The sequence below is a fragment of the Bos javanicus genome, chromosome 23 (assembly GCF_032452875.1).
Source record: "Bos javanicus breed banteng chromosome 23, ARS-OSU_banteng_1.0, whole genome shotgun sequence".
Classification (NCBI taxonomy): domain Eukaryota; kingdom Metazoa; phylum Chordata; class Mammalia; order Artiodactyla; family Bovidae; genus Bos; species Bos javanicus.
In genome coordinates, this window is record NC_083890.1 from 41,223,864 (window position 1) to 41,247,124 (window position 23,261).

The 23,261-nt window shown below is 46.9% G+C and overlaps 1 protein-coding gene across 4 annotated transcripts in view; it reads right to left on the reverse strand.

Annotated features, from left to right (window-relative positions):
- The window catches only part of GMPR (guanosine monophosphate reductase), a 60,479-nt gene that overhangs the window by 16,103 nt on the left and 21,115 nt on the right, over nucleotides 1-23,261 (reverse strand). For all 4 annotated transcript variants that reach the window (XR_009732965.1, XM_061398811.1, XM_061398809.1 and 1 more), the window contains 2 exons: nucleotides 11,117-11,198; nucleotides 7,578-7,684 (listed from right to left, as the gene is read on the reverse strand). Coding sequence is in view for 3 of the 4 variants with exons in the window: in XM_061398811.1 (XP_061254795.1) it covers nucleotides 7,578-7,684; nucleotides 11,117-11,198 (189 nt within the window). In the remaining variant the exon portion in view is untranslated. The remainder of the gene's footprint in view (nucleotides 1-7,577; nucleotides 7,685-11,116; nucleotides 11,199-23,261) is intronic.

The following is a 23,261-nucleotide window of genomic DNA, read 5'->3' on the forward strand; positions in this document are numbered from 1 at the left end:
GGCTCCCCCGTCCTTGGGATTCTCCAGGCAAGAACACTGGAGTGGGTTGCCATTTCCCTCTCCAATGCATGAAAGTGAAAAGTGAAAGTGAAGTCGCTCAGTCATGTCTGACTCCTAGCGACCCATGGACTGCTGCCTACCAGGCTCCTCCGTCCATGGGATTTGCCAGGCAAGAGTACTGGAGTGGGTGCCATTGCCTTCTCCGTATAATAAATCTACTTCTATCTAAACGCACATGTGCACACACACACACACACCCCCTACTGGTTCTGTTTCTCTGGAGAATTCTGACTAACACACCTGTCCAAAGAAGATAACAGCTACTTAATACCTAGACCATTCCAGGGATTAGACATTACAGATATACCATGCCCAGAAGATAAATGTTCAATACCTGACAGCCTCTAAAGCTGTTTCTACCTTTAAAATGCTTTGTGTCACGTCCCCAGCATATGACAAGACAAAATGAACTGGTCACACCTTACTCTTCACCTATCCCAGGGAATGTCTTGGATTTCTCAGCCCTCTGCCTCTCGGAAGCCCACATGGATCACAATAAATAGAAACCCAGCTCAAGTCCAGCCTCTTGGCGGTGGCCAACCCCCTGCTGTGGCTTCTTTCCGAACTTCAGTAGCAAAGATGTGCAAATTCAGCAATTAAACCGTAAAATGAGGCAGCTGGAAGGAAACCAGACAAAGTGGCAGGATCCAAACAACTGACAGGTTTCCACTGGGTTTAGGACTCTAGGCAAGCGGGAAAAACCTGTTTGTGAAACTCCATTAGACAGATAGCAAAGAAAACAGCTGCTCTGAACCACAAGATGCTTAGGTGATCAGAGGAATGAGCTGAAGTCAGGGGTGCAGAACCTATGTAAGTCTGTGAACTTCATGGGGTCTCTGCTGGCTATAAATTGAATTTCTAGCCTTACCTACAAAAGCTCTGGCCATCAATGGAAAAATAAGAACCTCAGAGCATCAGGACCACCAGCCTGGGCTGTCACTGTCCCTGACAAACTCAGAGAAGCTGTTTTGTGGGTGTCAAAAGATGGCTCTGGCACGTGGACCCAGCCTGTGTGTGCTGAGCCTCGACTCTAGAAGCCAGTGCCTCTCAAGCTTGAGAACAGACCCAGGTTACTCGGAGGGCTTGTTAATTTCACCTTCAGGGCTTCCCATTCACTAGGTCCGAGATGAGGCCTGAGAACTTCTCACAAGTTCTCAGCTGATACTGGCACTGCTGGTCTGGACACACACTTAGAGAATGGCTGACAGAAGCTATACATTAGAGGGTGCTGGGTAAGGAGATCCCAGGTTGATGTTCAGAGTGACTTGTGGTGCAAGTCACCACAAGCCTACCACCCCTACTCCCCCCAAAGTCCTATAAACTAAGCAAGTATGAAATTTCCAGAAAGACACAAATATGCAATCTCAGAGTAAGTCCACAGTAAAATGTCATTAATTTGAAGTTTAGAAATGGTAGCCATTGAAGGAATATATATAAGGTCTAAATTGTTATTAAGACTCCTGATGGTGAATGGAGACTTATGACTAATTACATATGGTGCTCTAGGGGCCAAACTGTGAAGAGTCTAATTCGACAGGATTGTGAGAATGTAAATTGATACATGCATTATGGAGAACAGTATGGGAATTCCTCAAAAATCTAAAAATAGAACTACCATATGACCCAGCAATCCCATTCCGGACATATAACCAGAGAAAACCGTAATTCAAAAAGATACATGCACCCCAGTGTTCATTTCAGCACTATTTACAATACCAGGACATGGAAGCAACCTAAATGTCCATTGACACATGAACGGATAAAGAAGACGTGGTACACACGCACAATCACACACAATGGAATATTACTCGGCCATAAAATGGACTGAAACTGAGCCATTTGCAGAGACACAGATGGACCTGTGTCAGAAGGGAAAATCAAATATCATATCTTAACACATATACGTGGAATCGAGAAAAATGGTACGGACGAACTTATTTGCAAAGCAGAAATAGTCACAGACATAGAGAACAAATGTAGGGATACCAAGGGGGAAAGGAGAGGGTGGAATGGATTGGGAGATTGGGATTGACGTTTATACACTATTATGCATAAAACAGATAACTAGTGAGAACCGACTGCATAGCACAGGAACCCCACTCAATGCTCTGTGTGACCTATGTGGGAAGGAAGGGGGATATGTGTATCCATGTGGCTATGCTGTACAATAGAAACACAGCACTGTAAAGCAACTATACTTCAATAAAAACTTTTTCTTAATTAAACAGAATGGGGGCCAGGAATGTGTATGGTGAAAAGCTTCCCTGCTGTCATACAACCAGCCCAAGAGGCGGCTATGGTGAGCATTCAAGAACCACCCTGGAGGACAGCCCTGTTTGGTAACTCCAATGATGTCACTCCATAAATCAACTCACTCCGTAAATGTAGGCTGATGGCTCTATGTCAGCCTTTTATGCACAAATTGTTCAACAAATGGGTCTTAATTTGTTCACTGAGGCAAAAGATAAAAGAATGATATTGAGTGGAAGAACTTAGAACTGTCGTGCACACACGTTAAGTCACTTCAGTCATGTCTGACTCTGCGTGACCCTGTGGACGATAGCCCACCAGGCAAGAATACTGGAGTGGGTTGCCACGCCCTTCTCCAAGGGATCTTCCCAACCGAGGGATCGAAGCTGCATCTCATGCCTCCTGCACTGGCAGGCAGGTTCTTTACCACTAGCACCACCTGGGAAAGGACTCTATCAGCACCCGATAAATCTTCGGTCATTTATTCCAGCCCCGAGCACACAGTAGATGCTCAATGAGTACGAACTAACTGAATGGATGGATGGACGGAAAGCCTGGATGAGAAACCAGAAGGAGCACAGGAAGTGAGCGTGGGACCACGAATCAAAGACCTAGATCTTCATTTCGGTTTATCAAGTCATGTGGGGGAAGCACTGGCGGCAAGGCTCAGATGCTGTAGTAAAATCTGAAAGAGACTGTGTGCTCGTAGGGATTTTTAAAGTATATTATATACCCTCAATACTGAAATCAGGTTGATTATATTCTTTGCAGCCGAAAATGGAGAGGCTCTATACAGTCAGCAAAAACAAGACTGGGAGCTGACTGTGGCTCATATCACAAATTTCCTATTGCAAAATTCAGACTTAAATTGAAGACAGTAGAGAAAACCACTATTCTGGTATGACGTAAATCAAATCCCTTATGATTATACAGTGGAAGTGACAAAGAGATTCAAGGGATTAGATCTGATAGAGTGCCTGAAGAACTACGGATGGAAGTTCCTAACACTGTATGGGAGGCGGTGATCAAAAACATCCCTAAGAAAAAGAAATGCAAAAAGGCAAAATGGTTGTCTGAGGAGGCCTTACAAATAGCTGAGAAAAGAAGAGAAGGGAAAGGCAAAGGAGAAAAGGGAAGATACACCCATTTGAATGAAGAGTTCCAAAGAATAGCAAGGAGAGATAAGAAAGCCTTAAGTGAACAATGCAAAGAAATAGAGGGAAACAACAGAATGGGAAAGACTAGAGATCTCTTCAGGAAAATTAGAGATACCAAGGGAACATTCCATGCAAAGATGGGCTCAATAAAGGACAAAAACAGAATGGACCTAACAGAAGCAGAAGATATTAAGAAGAGGTGGCAAGAATACACAGAAGAACTATACAAAAAAGGTCTTCATGACACAGATAACCATGGTGGTGTGATCACTCACCTAGAGCCAGACATCCTGGAGTGCGAAGTCAAGTGGGTCTTTGGGGGCATTACTATGAACAAAGCTAACAGAGATGACGGAATTCCAGCTGAACTATTTCAAAGCCTAAAAGACGATGCTGTGAAAGGGCTTCACTCAATATGCCAGCAAATTTGGAAAACTCAGCAGTGGCCACAGGACTGGAAAAGGTCAGTTTTCATTCCAATCCCAAAGAAAGGCAATGCCAAAGAATGCTCAAACTTCCACACAATTGCATTCATCTCACACTCTAGCAAAGTAATGCTCAAAATTCTCCAAGCTAGGCTCCTTCAACAGTCTGTGAATTGAGAACTTCCAGATGTGCAAGCTGGATTTAGAAAAGGCAGAGGAACCAGAAATCAAATTGCTAACATCCGCTGGACCATGGAAAAACCAAGAGAATTACAGAAAAACACCTGCTTCATTGACTACACTAAAGTCTTTGACTGTGTGGATCACAACAAACTGTAGAAAATTCTTCAAGAGATGGGACTACCAGGTCACCTTACCTACCTCCTGAGAAATCTGTATGCAGGTCAAGAAGCAACAGTTAGAACCAGACATGCAACAACAGACTGTTCCAAATGGGGAAAGGAGTACGTCAAGAGTGTACATTGTCACCCTGCTTATTTAACTTATATGTAGAGTAAGTCATGCAAAATGCCAGGCTGGATGAAGCACTAGCTTGAATCAAGATTGCTGACAGAGATATCAATAACCTCAGATATGCAGATGACACCACTCATACGGCAGAAATCGAAGAGGGACTCAAGAACCTCTTGTTGAAAGTGAAAGAGGAGAGTAAAAAAGCTGGTTTAAAAATCAACATTCAAAAGACAAAGATTATGGCATCCAGTCCCATCACTTCATGGCAAATAGTTGGGGAAACAATGGAAACAGTGACAGACTTTATTTTTGGGGCTCCAAAATCACTGCAGATGGTGATTCCAGCCATGAAATTAAAAGACACTTGCTCCTTGGAAGAAAAGTTATGACCAACCTAGACAGTGTATTAAAAAGCAGAGACATTACTTTGCCAACAAAGGTCCATCTAGTCAAAGCTACAGTTTTTCCAGTAGTCATGTGTGGATGTGAGAGTTGGACTATAAAGAAAGCTGAGTGCCAAAGAATTGATGCTTTTGAACTGTGGTGTTGGAGAAGACTCTTGAAAATCTCTTGGACTGCAAGGAGATCCAACCAGTCCATCCTAAAGGAAATCAGTCCTGAATATTCACTGGAAGGACTGAAGCTGAGACTCCAATACTTTGGCCACCTGATGCAAAGAGCCAACTCACTGGAAAAGTCCCTGATGCTGGGAAAGATTGAGGGCAGGAAGAGAAAGAGGCAACAGAGGATGAGATGAATGGATGGCATCATTGGCTCAATGAACATGAGTTTCTGCAATGCCAGGGGACAGTGAAGGACAGAGAAGCCTGGCGTGCTGTAGCCCATGGGGTAGCAAAGAGTCGGACACGACTAAGCGATTGAACAACAACAAATTATGTCCTCAAAGCAGGTCCAGAAATCAAATCTCACTAGTTTCAATGCTGAACCAAAACCAATAACAGATCATTCCACCAGAATATGTTAATTTACTATACCCACCTTTTTTTTTAACCAAAATATCCTGTCAATTATTTAATGTGAGAGCTTGGCTTAGCAACTGAACAAGTGAAAAGGACTGAAGATTTAATTTACTATATTTAATATGAGTCCATTGTTATAGCACTGCTAAAAACATGCCAAAAGTTCAGAATTTAGATATATATTATTAAATATATATAATTCAAATGTTTATAGGATATATATACGGGCTTCCTTTATGGCTCAGCTGGTAAAGAATCTGCCTGCAATGTGGGAGACCTGGGTTCAATCCCTGAGTTGGGAAGATACCCTGGAGAAGGCAAAGGCTACCCACTCCACTATTCTGGCCTGGAGAATTCCATGGACTGTACAGACCATGGGGTTGCGAAGAGTAGGACATGACTGAGAGACTTTCACTTTCAGGATATACATGTATAACTCACATAAACTGAAGCCATAGCTCTGTCCAAGTCCATCCAACTGTATCTGACAAGTTCTGCCCTGTTCTGAGCATCTCACCTAGAAGGAGACAGATGTGATGACTACTTGAATGATGGACATGTCAATAAAGGTAGAGGAGAATGACGGATAAAATGAGGGTTAAATTGACACAGATTCAATCTGTAACATGTAGTCGCTGAGTACTGGGGTGTTTTCCCTCGAGGAGCTCCATAACAGTGTTGTTAGATCACTGACTCTCTTCACCTCCATCCATATACCCCTCCACCTGCATAATCTAACTTATGCCCCCAGCATCGCACCGAATCGCGCTCACTACAGAAACCGGTGACCGGCCGGAGCACTGACAGCACTGCAGATGTGAATAGCTAAGATGAGGTCACCTTGGAGGAAGGTGGGCTCTAGTCTGATGTTCTTATAAAAAGGAGAAATCTGGACACAAAGGCAGCCGTGCATGCGGGGAGGATGCCCTGTGAAAACCAGAGCTCTGGTGCCCTTAGCTGAGCAACTACGAGAAACTCTGGAGGCTGGAACGGGGGTTTCCCTGGAGGCTTCGTGGCCCTGCTGACACCTTGATCTTGGACCTCTGACCTCCAGAAGAGTGAGACAATATACTTCTCTTATTTGTTCAGTTCAGTCACTCAGTCATGTCCAACTCTTTGCGACCCCCTGGACTGCAGCACACCAGGCCTCCCTGTCCATCAGCAACTCCCAGAGTTTACTCAAACTCATGTCCATTGCGTCGGTGATGCCATCCAACCATCTCATCCTCTGCCTTCTCCTTCTCCTCCCGCCTTCAGTCCTTCCCAGCATCAGGGTTTTGTCCAATGAGTCAGTTCTTTGCATCAGGTGGCCAAACTATTGGAGTTTCAGCTTCAGCAACAGTCCTTCCAATGAATATTCAGGACTGATTTCCTTTAGGATGGACTGATTGGATCTCCTTGCAGTCCAAGGGACTCTCAGGAGTCTTCTCCAACACCACAGTTCAAAAGCATCAATTCTTCAGTGCTCAGCTTTCTTTATAGTCCAACTCTCACATCCATACATGACTACTAGAAAAACCATAGCTTTGACTAGACAGACCTTTGTTGGCAAATAAGTCTCTGCTTTTTAATATGCCGTCTAGGTTTGTCATAACTCTTCTTCCAAGGAGCAAGCATCTTTTAATTTATGGCTACAGTCACCATCTGTAGTGATTTTGGAGCCCAAAAAATAAAGTCTGTCACTGTTTCCCCATCTATTTGCCATGAAGTGATGGAACCAGATGCCATGATCTCTTGTTTTCTGAATGTTGAGTTTTAAGCCAACTTTTTCACTCTTCTCTTTCACCTTCATCAAGAGGCTCTTTGGTTCTTCTTCACTTCCGGCCATAAGGGTGGTGTCATCTGCATATCTGAGGTTATTGATACTTCCACCAGCAGTCTTGATTCCAGCTTGTGCTTCCTCTGGTAAGGGGCACTTTGTTACATCGAGCCCTAGCAAACAAATACGTGACCCTCTCATTTTCTCAAAGCTCCCCATGTATCCCGTCATGATACGCACCACCTCCAGCTATTACTGACTACAGAGTAGTTGCTGACCAAGGAGCCGCCCCCGTCTCTGCAGTCCCTAGGCAGTAGGGCCTGTATCTCTGTTGAGTGTCACCATCACCGAACACTGCGAGCATGGTCCCCAGCTGGCTCCCGAGACTGCAGGGTCACCAACGAGGTGAAGGGTGGCCGGGGAGCAAGGGCCTCCCGGAAACGTCCCCTCCCAGCCCTGTCGGGACACTTACCGAGATGATGTGCCCCTTCAGGCCGTGGGCCGAGTCTGCACACTCGATCACAGCGCTCAGCTGGGGGTAGCCTACCCCTGTCTTGGTGCGGGTGGTGCACACGGAACCTGGATGGAGGAGGAGGGGGACCCCAGAGAGAGATGGTTAGGGCTGAGCAGGACTCGAGACAATGAGCCTCCTCTCCCATCACACAGCCCTACCCCCATTTCCTGGGGGCGGAGCAGGGGGGAGGTGGGGCGCGGGGCAGAGCAGCCCCCCGCAGCTCAGCAGAGGTGGGTATAACCGCTGTCCTGGCCACTCATCCCTTCTGGGCCATATCACCCTCATCTGCTCAAGTCCAGGACACACCCCACTACACCGGTCACCATCACTCTCCACGACATCAGCTCCCTCTTACTGACTTCTCAGCCTCCAACTCCACTCCTTCCCACCTTCCCTCACTTCCCACACAACCACAAGGGACCTTCAGATGCCTCCCATGGCCTTGAGCCTCCTTGACCTTCAACTTCTGTCAAATGACTCACTTCTCTAAGCCTCAGTGTGTCGCTTAAAAGGTTGAAATGAAAGCATTGACCTCATGGGGCTGTGATGGAGATGAAATGGCATGAGGGATGAAGACTGCCCAGCCTCCAGTAATCCACTGAGCAAAGGAGGCCAGTGCTCAGGGCATGCTAGCAGCCACCTTCTGCCTCGGCTCTGGCCTCTACACACGCCAGCATCCCGGTCCAGCCTCCCTCTGACCTGGCTCTGGCCTCTACACATGCCAGCCTCCCGGTCCAGCCTCCCTCTGCCTCGGCTCTGGCCTCTACACATGCCAGCCTCCCGGTCCAGCCTCCCTCTGACCCGGCTCTGGCCTCTACACACGCCAGCCTCCCGGTCCTCACCCTCTCCTGGTCCATCTCTCACCCTGTCCAGCCCAGCCTCTGAGGTGAGCTTCCACTGCAGAACTCAAACCAGCCACCTTGATGCCTTCATCCCCCCAGACCTCTGCCCTCCCCATGGTCAACTCCAGTTCTAGTTCACTGTCTGCAGTGCATTAGCCCAGTTAGGTCCAGGCCAAATTAGACGGGCCTCTCCAGCACATCTCCGTGCTCAAACCTCCCCTTCCCTCCCAGCAGACCAGCGCCCGCTCCGAGGCCGCCCAGTTCACACTCTGTACTGTCTACCCGCCTGTCCCCTCTTCTCTCTGCCCGCCCCACTCGGCACCCCCCAGCCTCGCTGACCTTTCCATTCCTCCCACCTCAGGGATCCCCTGTACGTGATGTTCTGTTCCCCGAGCGCTCCCCTCTGCACCAACCCCCTGGTCTGGCCAACCCTTTCTCATCTTCCAGGCTTCAACTTCAATGTCACTGCCTCAGGCACGTTGTTCGTCACAGCCTCATTTCAAAAAGAGCATTTAAGTCATTATTTGTGTAAGAACTGAGGATCTGTTTTCTCTGCTGGAGGGTAAGCTCCGTGGATATTCATTGTTGTGGATCCAGCACTGAGAACATAGCTTTGTGTATAATAAGGCCTCTATAAATAGTCACTGAAAGAATGCGTGAACTCAAGAATGAATGAGTCACGTCCCTGTCTCCACCGCTTCACCACTCACTCACTCACTCCGTCCCTCCTGCCTGTCTGGGGGTGTTGCCTATGGGCCCGTGTAAAAGCTGGGCATGAACTCCTCCACTCCCACCAGACTCGTGCAAAGCCTCTGCCTCCTCTCCTTTTCCCCCACCATCACCAGTGGCTTCCCAGCTGCCCACAAACCTCTCCCGACAGGTCAAGAGCCAAGGCTATATATATACTCTGAGGCCTGGCTCCGGCAGAGACACCGGGACCAGGGGAGCTGCCTTCCCCCACATCCAGTTGCAGGGAGGAGCCGTCTCCTTCTGTCCATCCTTATAACACAGCCACTCGCTCCCTGGGGGCTGTGGCACTTCCCTCCCGACCAAGGCACCCCTGCCCCAGACACGCACTGTGCGAGGCACAACTGGAGCTTTACAACCTCTGGTTCTGGTTCAGAATCGGCCTTTCTCCTTTCCCACTCCACTGCGAGATCCTGGCAGGCAGGGACTCAGCTGCAGTGGCCTGGAGCTCTGCATGGGTGGGGGACAAGGCGGGGGAGTGGTCCTGATGAACCCCCAGGTTAAAAGGAGAAACTGGGTGCCCACTTCCTCCCAGCCCCGGTGGCCGTGGGGCACATTTTTAATGCTTTTCTCCCCCAGGTCCCAGGAGTTGTTCTATGATGAACCTTATTTAACGCTGTCACATGCGCTTCCCTGGTGGAGCTCAGTAGTAAGGAGCTGAGCCAAGGCAGGAGACACAAGTTTGACCCCTGGTCCAGGAAGATCCCACGTGCCGGGGAGCAACTAGGCCCATGTGGCACAACTACTGAGCCTGTGCTCTATAGCCCGGGAGCCCTTACTACTGAGCCCACGTGCCTGGAGCCTGCGCTCCGAAACAAAAGCCCCCACAATGAGAAGCCCCTGCAGCACGACTAGAGAGAAGCCTCCGTCTACCAAAACTTGAGAAGAGCCTGCACAGCAACAAACACCCAGCACAGCCAAAAATAAAGATAAAATTATTTAAAGAAAAAAAAAATGCTTAGGGCCTTTTACAAGCCTACAGGGCTCTCCTTCCCGAAGAGTCTCTTCCTGCCCATCCAGGTCCCTCAAGGCTGACGACTGTGCCAGGTCACAACACAACCAAGTTTTCTGCCTCCCTCGCAGATTATGGTTTGCTTCCTTTTTTGGTAGTGTCTTCTGAGAGCATGGTATTTGTTAAAAAAAAAAAAAAAAAAAAACTTTGCTGTTTTTTTTTATTCCCAAGTGAAAATGTATATCTCTTTTCCTTCTCTCCCATTTTAGTGTTTGGTTAGTCATGGATGTGCGAGGAGGAATTTTTATTATGAAGAAATTAAAAATAAGGAAGTTCATGCACCTGTCTGGCCAAAAGGGAAGGTCAGCATCAAGTGGCCCTGAGAGAAACAGATCTACCCAGAAGAGGGTAGAAAGGCGTCACCTTACTCCTCCACTCAGAATGCCACTGCTGGCCCTGGGAGAGAAGGCCTGGGAGGATGCAGCAAAATCTGAGCTGGATATGTATCAGCTGAAGAGCCAAAGGTGACAACTGCCTGGGCCATGAGTCAAGTTCAAATGTGGCCTCAGCTGCATGCTTATTTGTAATGTTTGGGGTCCCTCAAACATTCACATAAACTGGAGTCATTCACATCCATTAACTGTCCCTGTGAGCTCTTCATCCCTCACCTTCCTCTTCAAGGTGAATGGGATCATTCATGACTCTCATTCTTTTCTTCCACAGGAATGTTCTGAAACCAAGACCTTATTTGAATCGAACCACATTCAAGTTCATCCAGAAATTCCCAGAGGCATCAGAAAGCAGCTCAGTGATATTTCTATTCAGGAGCCTCTTCTGATCAGAAGCTCAACAACACTTCCAAAAGAAATGTGCTTTAAACCTGTGGCTGGATCATTCCTGAGGTCCCTTCTGGGCATCTCCCAGTGTTAGACCCCAATCCTCCCAGCAAGTCTTACCTGGTCCAACTCCCACTTTGATGATATCTGCTCCAGAAAGAATAAGCTCCTCTACCATCTCTCCCGTCACCACGTTCCCTGCCTGGGATAGAAAGAATATAGCTCATGATCATGAACTACTCCAGAAGGAACAAAGGTGAGTGATGGAGGAGCCCCACACCTGAACACGAGGAGGAGCCGGTTCTGAGGCCACCAGGCAGCCAAGGGGACAAAAGTAAAAAACAGGAGAAGACAAGGGCCCAACCCCTGAATCAACTTTCAGCCAGTTGGTGGCTTAGGGTTTTCTCCAGGTTTCCTTTCTTCTTAATTAACTGTGATGGTGTGATCACTCACAGAGAGCCAGACGTCCTGGACTGTGACGTCAGCTGGGCCTTAGGAAGCATCACTACCAACCAAGCAAGTGGAGGTGATGGAATTCCAGCTGAGCTATTTTAAATCCTAAAAGATGCTGCTGCTAAAGTGCTGTACTCAGTATACCAGCAAATTTGGAAACAACCCTAAATAACAACAATTATCAAGAACACAGAATTGGACACCCCAGGCTACCTCTGGGTGAGCTGACAGCATGAGGAATTTACAGAACTACATGACTTTGGAACTCCAAGAGACCTTGGTCTTTCCAGGTCAGGCAAGACAAACTCTTACGGAGAACCCAAACATATAAAATAAGCAATGAAACGCTCTCTCAGCTGATTAAAATGTTAATTGTGGTTCACAGTTTGTAAAACCCCTGAAGAACTTCTATGGAACCAATAGAACCCAGAATTAGGGACTACTGGTCACCTCACAGTTGGGAAAATGCCTAGGTATCCCAACCTAAAGGAAATCAGTCCTGAATATTCATTGGAAGGACTGATGCTGAAGCTGAAACTCCAATACTTTGGCTACCTGATGCCAAGAACTGACTCTTTCGAAAAAACCCTGATGCTGGGAAAGACTGAAGGCAGGAGAAGAAGGGACAACAGAGGATGAGATGCTTGGATGGCATCACTGACTTGATGGACATGAGTCTGAGCAAGCTCCAGGAGTTGGTGATGGACAGGGAAGCCTGGCATGCTGCAGTCCACGGGGTTGCAAAGAGTCGGACACGACTGAGCAACTGGGGTGAACTAAACCCATCCTAGGGTCAGTGGTTCCCACTGAGATATGAAAAGGCAGATGAACCCCAAACCCCAAAGGCACCTTGGGGACTGGTACATACTTCATTTTCAGAACAACATGAAACTGTGGTCCTAAGAATAAACCCATAAGCCAGGAAGTGGTAGAAACTAAAAACCAGACGGATGCATCTGGTTTGAAAACAGTGCATGTTCTTTCACTGCAGGAGCCTGGGAACATGAAAATAGCCCTTTTTATTACAACTCACTGGCCTGTGGATTCTTCAGTTGGTGCATAGAATACTTGGCAGGATGCCTGTCTGAATGTTCACAACTGTGCACAGTCTTATTTTGGGCAGTGCATCCCTAACTCATACAACTTGTTTTTTGTCACTGAAGCCCCAAAAGTGTCTTTTCACTGAATTGATTCCAAGGGGAATTTTTCTTTCTCCACCTGGAAAACATGACTTTTAACTTTGTATAGAAGCATCTTCAAAAGGGGTGATGAGGATGGCTCAAAGTTACTTTAATCCCAACAGCATTTGACAATGGAAAATGCTAGCCCAGAGAAAGGATAGGAACATATGAGAATACAGTATATGATAAAGACGGCATTTCATGTCACAGAGGAAAGGAACAATATTTCAATAGAAATATTGAAATTTGGGGGGAAAGGGATCTTTTGGAAACAGATATGGATTATCACTCATACCTTGCACCAAAATAAGCTTCAGATAAATTAAAAGTTGTCTCCTCCCAGATTTAGAGGAAAACTGAATACTCGTAATACACATACAAGTGAAAAAACATAAAGACAGATCTGTCTACATGAAAGTTAAAAACCTGCATAAACACACACTCATACATATAATCAACAAAATTAATAACCTGCTGGAGAAAAAGATTTACAATTACGAAGACGACTAACATTATGAGAGCTTTTCCAAACCTACAAGAAAAATGCAAGCACCACACAGAATAACTTCCGAAGGACATGAACTAACGAGAGAAATAACAGTGGCCAATAAACACAGGGAACATGTTTAACCTTCACAGCAATCAAATCTCAATGAAGACATCAGCAAGCTACCACTTTTCATTTAACAAATTGTCAGTGATTATAAAAACTAAATGCTGAAAACAGACACTCATTCTCTGCCAGTGGAATGCCTACTCCAGTACAAGTTTTCCTAGAAAATAATTTGCCCATATACAGAAATGAAAAGTATGTATATCCTTTGATCCAATAACTTCCAGGATTTTCTCTCCAGGCAATCATTATGGATGAGGTCAAAGATTTAACTACAAACATGTATTACTGTTAACAGTGCAAAACTGCAAATATATTCCCCCAAAGGGGAATGGTTCAACAATCTCTGGCCAACCCGTGTGATGTTTATAAGATTGGTTTGATGCCATGGGAAAATGCTTAAATGCTTTCAGTATAATGTTAGGAGAAACAGAAGGAAATAGTAAGATCTCAGTTTTGTTAAACAAGTATACGTATGCTGCTGCTGCTGCTGCTAAGTCGCTTCAGTCGTGTCCGACTCTGTGCGACCCCAGAGACGGCAGCCCACCAGGCTCCTCCGTCCATGGGATTCTCCAGGCAAGAGTACTGGAGTGGGGTGCCATTGCCTTCTCCAAAGTATACGTATAGATGGAAATATACACCAAAATGCTGATAAAACATGTTCTGGTGAGGGAATATTCTGACTTTTATCAATAATTCCTTACAATTTCTTGGGTTTGACAGTAGAAACTGCATTACTTTTACAATTGAAAGTTATAGTTTCTGTTTTCTTAGGGTTTTTTTTTTTCTCCTAAGCATACAACTCTGAACCTGGAAAAAAACTTAGTAGGAATCCAAGAAGGGCTTCCCTGGTGGCTCAGCATAAAGAATCTGCCTGCAGTGAAGGAGCTGCAGAAGACACAGGTTTGATCCCTCGGTTGGGAAGACTGCCCTGGAAGAGGGCAGAGGAACCCATTGCAGTACTCTTCCCTGGAGAATCCCATGGACAAAGGAGCCTGGCAGATACAGTGCATAGGGTCGCAGAGAGTCAGACACAACTGAAGTGACTTAGCACGCACACAGGAACCCAAGAAACAGCAGGCCAAGCTCTCATTCTTCCTCCCTGGTTGACTTGCTAAAAATTCAAAATAAATTTTACAAATAAAAATCAATTAGAAGTTAAAAATAAAACACCTAAAGAAGCTACTCGAAGCTCCCTACAAGGTTTCACTTTCACTGTGGATTTCTCTCTCCATTCTGGTACTGCCTACAGACCAGTTTAAAAGGGTTCACTTTATACCAAAGAAGTCAACTCAAATCACCTCAGATGGACATAGCAAGCATAACCATGTGAGGTCAAGGTAGGTTTAAAAGTGTGGAGGGAGCTGATGCCATTAAGAGCCCAGGGGCTTCTCAAGGTGTCCCCATGTCCCCTGAGCTGCCTTCGGGGCTCCTGAACCAGAGGCGGGCACCACAAAGAGGACTGAGCATGGAAAAACCCAGAGTGATGACGAAAAGCCTCCAGCCCAAGGACCACACAACAAGAATGCTGATGACCAGGAGAGGACGGTGAGTGTCCCCTTGCAGAACAAAAACCTATCCAAGTTTGAAACCAAGACGGGCAAACACAAAAGCTGAAAGGAGAAGTCACGTTCAGAAACACGAGAGGCCCCGGGAGTGTGGTTAGGCTCTGGGGGAAGCCCAGCCCACAGCACAGGCAGCCGGCGGGCTCGGGGTGGGATGCGCTGGGGTGGGGGTGGGTAGTTGGCCGGGGGTGATTAGCGAGCAGTCGGCTTATCTTGGCCAGAAACAGCTTCTGTGGGGAGTGGATACCAGAGGCTCAGAAGGTAGCAGCACGTCCAGCTCGGTCATGACAGGGGCAGCCAGGACAAATAGAAGCCGCAGACCCTAGCTGGGTCCCAGTGCAGACAGGCGGAGATTTCTGTTAGGGCCCCTCTCCCCAGGGAGGCCAAGCACTGTCCGGACACCACCTCCTGCGCCTGTGTCCAGGGCAGGTGGGAGGGCCCACAGAACACATAAAAGGAACAAAACGAACATTTCACGTACTTCTGTACCATTTAAAAAAGGCCTCTAGGGGCCTCCCTGGTGGCTCAGCGTTAAGAATCCCCCTGCCAAGGCAGGAGACGTGGCTTCCAATCCTGGTCCAGGAAGATCCCACAGGCCGAGAAGTGACTAAGGCTCTGTGCCCAAGTACTGAAGCCTGAGCACCCTAGAGCTCAGCTCTGCAACGAGAGAAGCCACCATATGAGATGTCCGCCAGCCGCAACTAGAGAAAAGCCCGCGCAGCAACGAAGACCCAGCACAGCCAAAAACTAAATAAATTTTTTTTTTAATTAAAACTTTTAAAAATAAAGTAAAAAGTCTTCTGGGAAAAATCCAACCCCAATTCTTCCAGTTCTCCTTTGGACCCAGACATCCATGGCAAGATAACTTCAGAAAGCTGGGGCTGACTGAAGGCCCTCCCACTCACTGGGTAATTTTAAGAAAATCATATCCACTCCAAGTCTCCATTTATCCTGCTATAAAGCGGGGCTGGTCAGACCCACCTGTCCTTGTCACTGGAGGGTTTACAAAGGAATTTCACCAATATCCATCTCCAGAACTTTTTCATCATCCCAAACTGAAATTTTATACCCATTAAACAATAAGTGTTCTACCCACTTTTTACTGCCTCTTCAGAAGTCTTTTGCCAAGAAAAATCCTTTCTGTAGAATGAGAAAATTTGGAAAACTCAGCAGCAGCCACAGGACTGGGAAAGGTCAGTTTTCATTCCAATCCCAAAGAAGGGCAATGCCAAGGAATGTTCAAACTACTGTACAACTGCATTCATCTCACATGCTAGCAAGGTAACGCTTAAAATCCTTCAAGTTAGGTTTCAACAGCATGTGAACTGAAAACTTCCAGATGTACGAGCTGGATTTAGAAAAGGCAGAGGAACCACAGATCAAATTGCCAACATCCGCTGGACAGAAAAAGCAAGAGAATTCTAGAAAAAGATCTACTTCTGCTTCATCGACTACGCTAAAGCCTTTGTGTGGATCACAACAAACTGTGGAAAATTCTTAAAAGAGATGGGAATACCAGACCACCTTACCTGTCTCCTGTGAAACCTGCATGCAGGTCAAGAAGCAACAGTTAGAACCAAACATGGAACAACAGACTGGTTCCAACCTGGGGAAGGAGTAGGTCAAGGCTATATGTTGTCACCCTGCTTATTTAACTCACATGCAGAGTACATCATGAGAAATGCCGGGCTGGATGAAGCACAAGCTGGAATCAAGATTGCCAGGAGAAATATCAATAACCTCAGATATGTAGATGACACCACACTAATGGTAGAAAGTGAAGAGGAACTAAAGAGCCTCTTGATGAAAGTGAAAGAGAGTGAAAAAGTTGGCTTAAAGCTCAACATTCAGAAAACTAAGATCATGGCATCTGGTTCCATCACTTCATGGCAAATAGATGGGGAAACAATGGAAACAGTGACAGACTTTATTTTCTTGGGCTCCAAAATCACTGCAGATGGTGACTGCAGTCTTGCAATTAAAAGACGCTCACTCCTGGGAAGAAAAGCTATGACAAACCCAGACAGCATATTAAAAAGCAGAGACATCATTTTGCCTACAAAGGTCCATATAGTCAAAGCTACGGTTTTTCCAGTAGTCATGTACGGATGTGAGAGTTGGACCAATAAAGAAGACTGAGTGCAGAAGAAATGATGCTTTTGAACTGTGGTGCTGGAGAAGACTCTTGAGAGTCCCTTGGACTGCAAGGAGATCAGACAAGTCAATTCTAAAGGAAATCAACCCTGAATATTCATTGGAAGGACTGATGCTGATACTGAAGCTTCAATACTTTGGCCACCTGATGCAAACAGCTGACTCATTGGAAAAGACCCTGATGCTGGGAAAGGCTGAGGGCAGGAGGAGAAGGCGATGACAGAGGATGAGATGGTTGGATGGCATCACCAACTCGATGAACATGAGTTTGAGTAAACTCCAAGGGACAGCAAAGGACAGGGAAGCCTGGCATGCTGCAGTCCATGGGGTCACAAAGAGTCGGACAGGACTGAGCAACTGAGCAAGCAGCCAACAGCAGCAGACTGAATCTGGCCTGAGGGCCAACTCCTGACAGAAAGTGCTGGAACATCAATGCCAGAGTCTTCCCCCATGCACCCGAAGATCTCTCTCTATTTACCTGGGCATCCCAGGGAGTAGGAGATGCCACCAAGGCAATAACCACCTTTCACATGAAAAACACAAGCAACCAAATTTACTGCGTGACTCTCGAAGACACACATCAGCTGAATCTTGGGGGCCCTTCCTAGCTCCTACCGCAGTTTCAGTTTACATCAGTTCCAAAGAGAGGATGAGCCAGAAAATCTAGGCTAACTTGGCCTGAGAGGGCATCTGCGCTTCAGGGAGGTAAATTCCGGTGCCCACGGCCGCCACCTTTGAGAACACTGAAGAGCATCACCCGCCCCACCCTCCTGCCTCCCCAGAAAGAGGCATAGAGCAGGCAGGGCCCCCGTGTGACTCAGAACCTTGTGTGACCATGAAATGCTGGAGAAAAGGATCCAGACAGGTGTCTGAGCCACTGGCCACACAGAGAAAGGCCAAGGACGTGCCCACAGCTTCCCAAGGGTCTGCCAACAGTGGCTGACTTGACATTGCCCAGCGGAGCAGAGCTAGTCTCCTCTGAACAGATTAGGTGTCACAAGCCTGTGTCCTCAGGGCCAGATCAGAAAGAGCCACCAGCACAAAAGCACCTCCCAGACCCAACCTGGGTTTTGCAGGTGGCTCTCGTGGTAAAGAATCTGTCTGCCAACACAGGAGACACAGGACACCATGGGTTTAATCTCTAGGTTGGAAAGAGCCCCTGGAGGAGAAAATGGCAACCCACTCCAGTATTCTTGCCTGGAAAATTGAATGGACAGAGGAGCCTGGTGGGCTACAGTCCATAGGGTCGGACACAATTGAACCCACAAAAGAGACCCAACATAGGAACCTCTCCGTCACAAGGAGCCTGAGCTGGGAGGGGGTCTGGCTGCAGCAGGGTGCAATGGGGGGGCCTGGAAAGGGGGATTCCAGACCCTGGGGACACACCATCTAGCTCAGTCCCACCTCTCACTGGCTGCATGAACATCAAAAAGTTTCTTGACCCCTCTAAGCTGAAGCCTCCCAACTAAAGTAGGTGCTCTTAGCCTTACTCGAGCACGAGTTATCACAAAAGACAAGTGCCTGGTCCTTGCTAGTGCCTCTTTCCACAGTCCCTGGAATCCACCCAAGAACACACCATTCCCATTCCTCTCGGAAAGCCACCAGGCAGAGGCCCAGAGGACTTGTCACACTCTAACACTCAGCACCTTCACAAGCCCCTTTTCTGCCAGTGACATTCTCTAAACATCCCCGCTTCCTCCCTCCTGACCTGCAGCGGTGCTTTCCTTAGGTGAAAGGTAAGAAGCAAAGGGTCCACGTGAATCCCAGATGTGCTGGGCAATGGGAGCAGCAAGCCTGGAACTGGGGCTCTGCCAAGACGCTTCTGAGCCGCCCTTCCGTTCACTGCAGAGTAACCATCAGGACAGCACTCAGCATCCCCTAAGTTATCTACCTTTCATTTCCTCATCAGTGGACAAGCACATCCTCACAACACCTCCAAATGCCACGAGAAAAATTATCTTCCTAAAGACCAAGGGTGTTAAGAGTACTGGAGGTTTCCACGTGAACCTGAGGGGTCAGTGTAGGTAAAGCAGCCAGGGGAGAAAGGCTAGAGCCTCCTGCTCATCACTGGGGAGACCAATCCCAACACTGGGAACACGCCCCCTGGGCAGTCGGCAGGCGCTGCAGAGGAACACTGGAAAGTGTCACCCCGCACCCCCCCGACGCTGCCTCGCCGGGGAAGAGGCACAGAGCAGGCGGGGCCTCCGTGTGGCTCAGCACCCCTGGGTGCCCAGGGGGCGTGGGAACTCAGTGTCACTCTCCCCCTCCCCACCTCACCCCCACCCCAGCAGCCCCCAGGCACTGCACTAGGCCCTTTCCCTGCCCTGCCAGCCCACCTCCTTCCTGCATCGCCCGTCTCCCCTGCTCCTCTCCCTGGAGCTGGAAGCCAGGCTCCACAACAGGCAGCCTGCTCAGCCCTGGGTACAGCCAGCTGTGAGCTAAACTCACCAGCAACCGTGTGCAGGGTGCACTGGGAGCTCTGGGGCGCTGGGGCATTTCTGCTCTCACTGTCCTTATTTCAAAAAGTGGCTCATGTTTTCTCCTTCTTCTTAAAACTAATATACACCCCCTCATCCCACCCCCATTTCTCTTCTCCATCAGCCTCCCGCCTCTGGTTCAGATCCCAGAGCACGTGCCCTCAATGGTACTTGCCCACTTGCCACTGGGTGACTACTGCACCCTTACCATCAGCCCATCTGATCCCCATGATGACGCTCCAACCATTTTTATCTCGACCAGCTTTTCACAAGGAGAAGAATGAGCTTCGGGAGGTAGGCGATGTCCCCAATGTGGTTCAGCTGAACCGTGGTGCTCATATGGCCACACCGACATCAGGGACCCTCAGCGATGTTAATGCTGGTACAACCAGCATGCAGGTAGAGCAAGAGGTCAAGGGCAAGGGAGGCGCCTGGGAAACAGGCTTAAGATTCACCCCAGGGGAAAAAAAAAAAAAAAAAGATTCACCCCAGGAACAGTATATGACCCCACAGCTTCCACAAAATGATGTGGGCCATCGCAATGGACTACAGAGGCAAAGGCCCAGAAGATATGCAGTAGAATCACCATTTATACGAGGTTCAAAAATAGGCAAATTAAGTGCTGTCCTTTAGGAATGCATTGGTAGATGGCAAAACCGGGGACACTCGAGGAAGGAAAAGAGCACCAAGAAGGGTGGGGCTTTTGTCCGAGGTGGGAGGAGGGGCTGCAGAGTACAGGTGCGCTGAAGGGCCCCTGCTTTTATGACTGTTTATTAAACACCCGTGGATGTTTAATGGCTTTGGATGGAGGCAACGCAAAAACAATACCCAGTTGTGGATGTGACTGCTGATAGAAGCAAGGTCCGATGCTGTAAAGAGCAATATTGTATAGGAACCTGGAATGTCAGGTCCATGAATCAAGGCAAATTGGAAGCGGTCAAACAGGAGATGGCAAGAGTGAACGTCGACATTCTAGGAATCAGCGAACTAAAATGGACTGGAATGGGTGAATTTAACTCAGATGACCATTATACCTACTACTGTGGGCAGGAATCCCTTAGAAGAAATGGAGTAGCCATCATGGTCAACAAAAGAGTCCGAAATGCAGTACTTGGATGCAATCTCAAAAATGACAGAATGATCTCTGTTCGTTTCCAAGGCAAACCATTCAATATTACCGTAATCCAAGTCTATGCCCCAACCAGTAACGCTGAAGAAGCTGAAGTTGAATGGTGCTATGAAGATCTACAAGACCTTTTAGAACTAACACCCAAAAAAGATGTCATTTTCATTATAGAGGACTGGAATGCAAAAGTAGGAAGTCAAGAAACAGCTGGGGTAACAGGCAAATTTGGCCTTGGAATACAGAATGAAGCAGGGCAAAGGCTAATAGAGTTTTGCCAAGAGAACACACTGGTCATAGCAAGCACCCTCTTCTAAAAACACAGGAGAAGACTCTACACATGGACATCACTAGATGGTCAACACCGAAATCAGATTGATTATATTCTTTGCAGCCAAAGATGGAGAAGCTCTATACAGTCAGCAAAAACAAGACTGGGAACTGACTGGCTCAGATCATGAACTCCTTATTGCCAAATTCAGACTGAAATTGAAGAAAGTAGGGAAAACCACGAGACCATTCAGGTACGACCTAAACCAAATTTCTTATGATTATACAGTGGAAGTGAGAAATAGATTTAAGGGACCAGATCTGATAGAGTGCCTGATGAACTATGGACAGAGGTTCGTGACATTGTACAGGAGACAGGGATAAAGACCATCCCCATGGAAAAGAAATGCAAAAAAGCAAAATAGCTGTCTGGGGAGGCCTTACAAATATCTGTGAAAAGAAGAGAAGCGAAAAGCAAAGGAGAAAAGGAAAGATATAAGCCTCCGAATGCAGAGTTCCAAAGAATAGCAAGAAGAGATAAGAAAGCCTTCCTCAGCGATCAATGCAAAGAAATAGAGGAAAACAACAGAATGGGAAAGACTAGAGATCTCTTCAAGAAAATTAGAGATACCAAGGGAACATTTCATGCAAAGATGGGCTTGATAAAGGACAGAAATGGTATGGACTTAACAGAAGCAGAAGATATTAAGAAGAGGTGGCAAGAATACACAGAAGAACTGTACAAAAAAGATCTTCACAACCAAGATAATCACGATGGTGTGATCACTCACCTAGAGCCAGACATCCTGGATGTGAAGTCAGGTGGGCCTTAGAAAGCACCACTACGAACAGAGCTAGTGGAGGTGATGGAATTCCAGTTGAGCTACTTCAAATCCCGAAAGATGATGCTGTGAAAGTGCTGCACTCAATATGCCAGCAAATTTGGAAAACTCAGCAGTGGCCACAGGACTGGAAAAGGTCAGTTTTCATTCCAATCCCAAAGAAAGGCAATGCCAAAGAATGCTCAAACTACTACACAATTGCACTCATCTCACACGCTAGTAAAGTCATGCTCAAAATTCTCCAAGCCAGGCTTCAGCAATACGTGAACCATGAACTTCCAGATGTTCAAGCTGGTTTTAGAAAAGGCAGAGGAACCAGAGATCAAATTGCCAACATCCTCTGGATCATGGAAAAAGCAAGAGAGTTCCAGAAAAACATCTATTTCTGCTTTATTGACTATGCCAAAGCCTTTGATTTGTGGATCACAACAAACTGTGGAAAATTCTGAAAAAGATGGGAATACCAGACCACCTAACCTGCCTCTTGAGAAACCTACATGCAGGTCAGGAAGCAAGTTAGAACTGGACGTGGAACAACAGACTGGTTCCAAACAGGAAAAGGAGTATGTCAAGGCTGTATACTGTCACCCTGCTTATTTAACTTCTATGCAGAGTACATCATGAGAAACGCTGGGCTGGATGAAGCACAAGCTGGAATCAAGATTGCCAGGAGAAATATCAATAACCTCAGATATGCAGATGACACCACCCTTATGGCAGAAAGTGAAGAGGAACTAAAAAGCCTCTTGATGAAAGTGAGAGAGGAGAGTGAAAAAGTTGGCTTAAAGCTCAACATTCAGAAAACAAAGATCATGGCATCTAGTCCCATCACTTCATGGGAAATAGATGGGGAAACAGTGGAAACAGTGTCAGAGTTTATATTTTTGGGCTCCAAAATCACTGCAGATGTTGACTGCAGCCATGAAATTAAAAGATGCTTACTCCTTAGAAGGAAAGTTATGACCAACCTAGATAGCATATTCAAAAGCAGAGACATTACTTTGCCAAGAAAGGTCCGTCTAGTCAAGGCTATGGTTTTTCCAGTGGTCGTGTATGGATGTGAGAGTTGGACTGTGAAGAAAGCTGTGCGCTGAAGAATTGATGCTTTTGAACTGTGGTGTTGGAGAAGACTCTTGAGAGTCCCTTGGACTGCAAGGAGATCCAACCAGTCCATTCTAAAGGAGATCAGCCCTGGGATTTCTTTGGAAGGAATGATGCTGAAGCTGAAACTCCAGTACTTTGGCCACCTCATGCGAAGAGTTGATTCATTGGAAAAGACTCTGATGCTAGGAGGGATTGGGGGCAGGAGGAGAAGAGGACAACAGAAGATGAGATGGCTGGATGGCATCACCAACTCGATGGACATGAGTTTGAGTGAACTCCGGGAGTTGGTGATGGACAGGGAGGCCTGGCATGCTGTGATTCATGGGGTCACAAAGAGTCAGACACAACTGAGCGACTGAACTGATTAAACACCTCTGTTTTATGCCCTTGTTTGTATGTATGTCATATTTCACAACTGAATACTTCAATTATCTAAGACAAAAAAGTAAAGCCACTAGATTGCTTCGTTCAAAGAGTGTAATT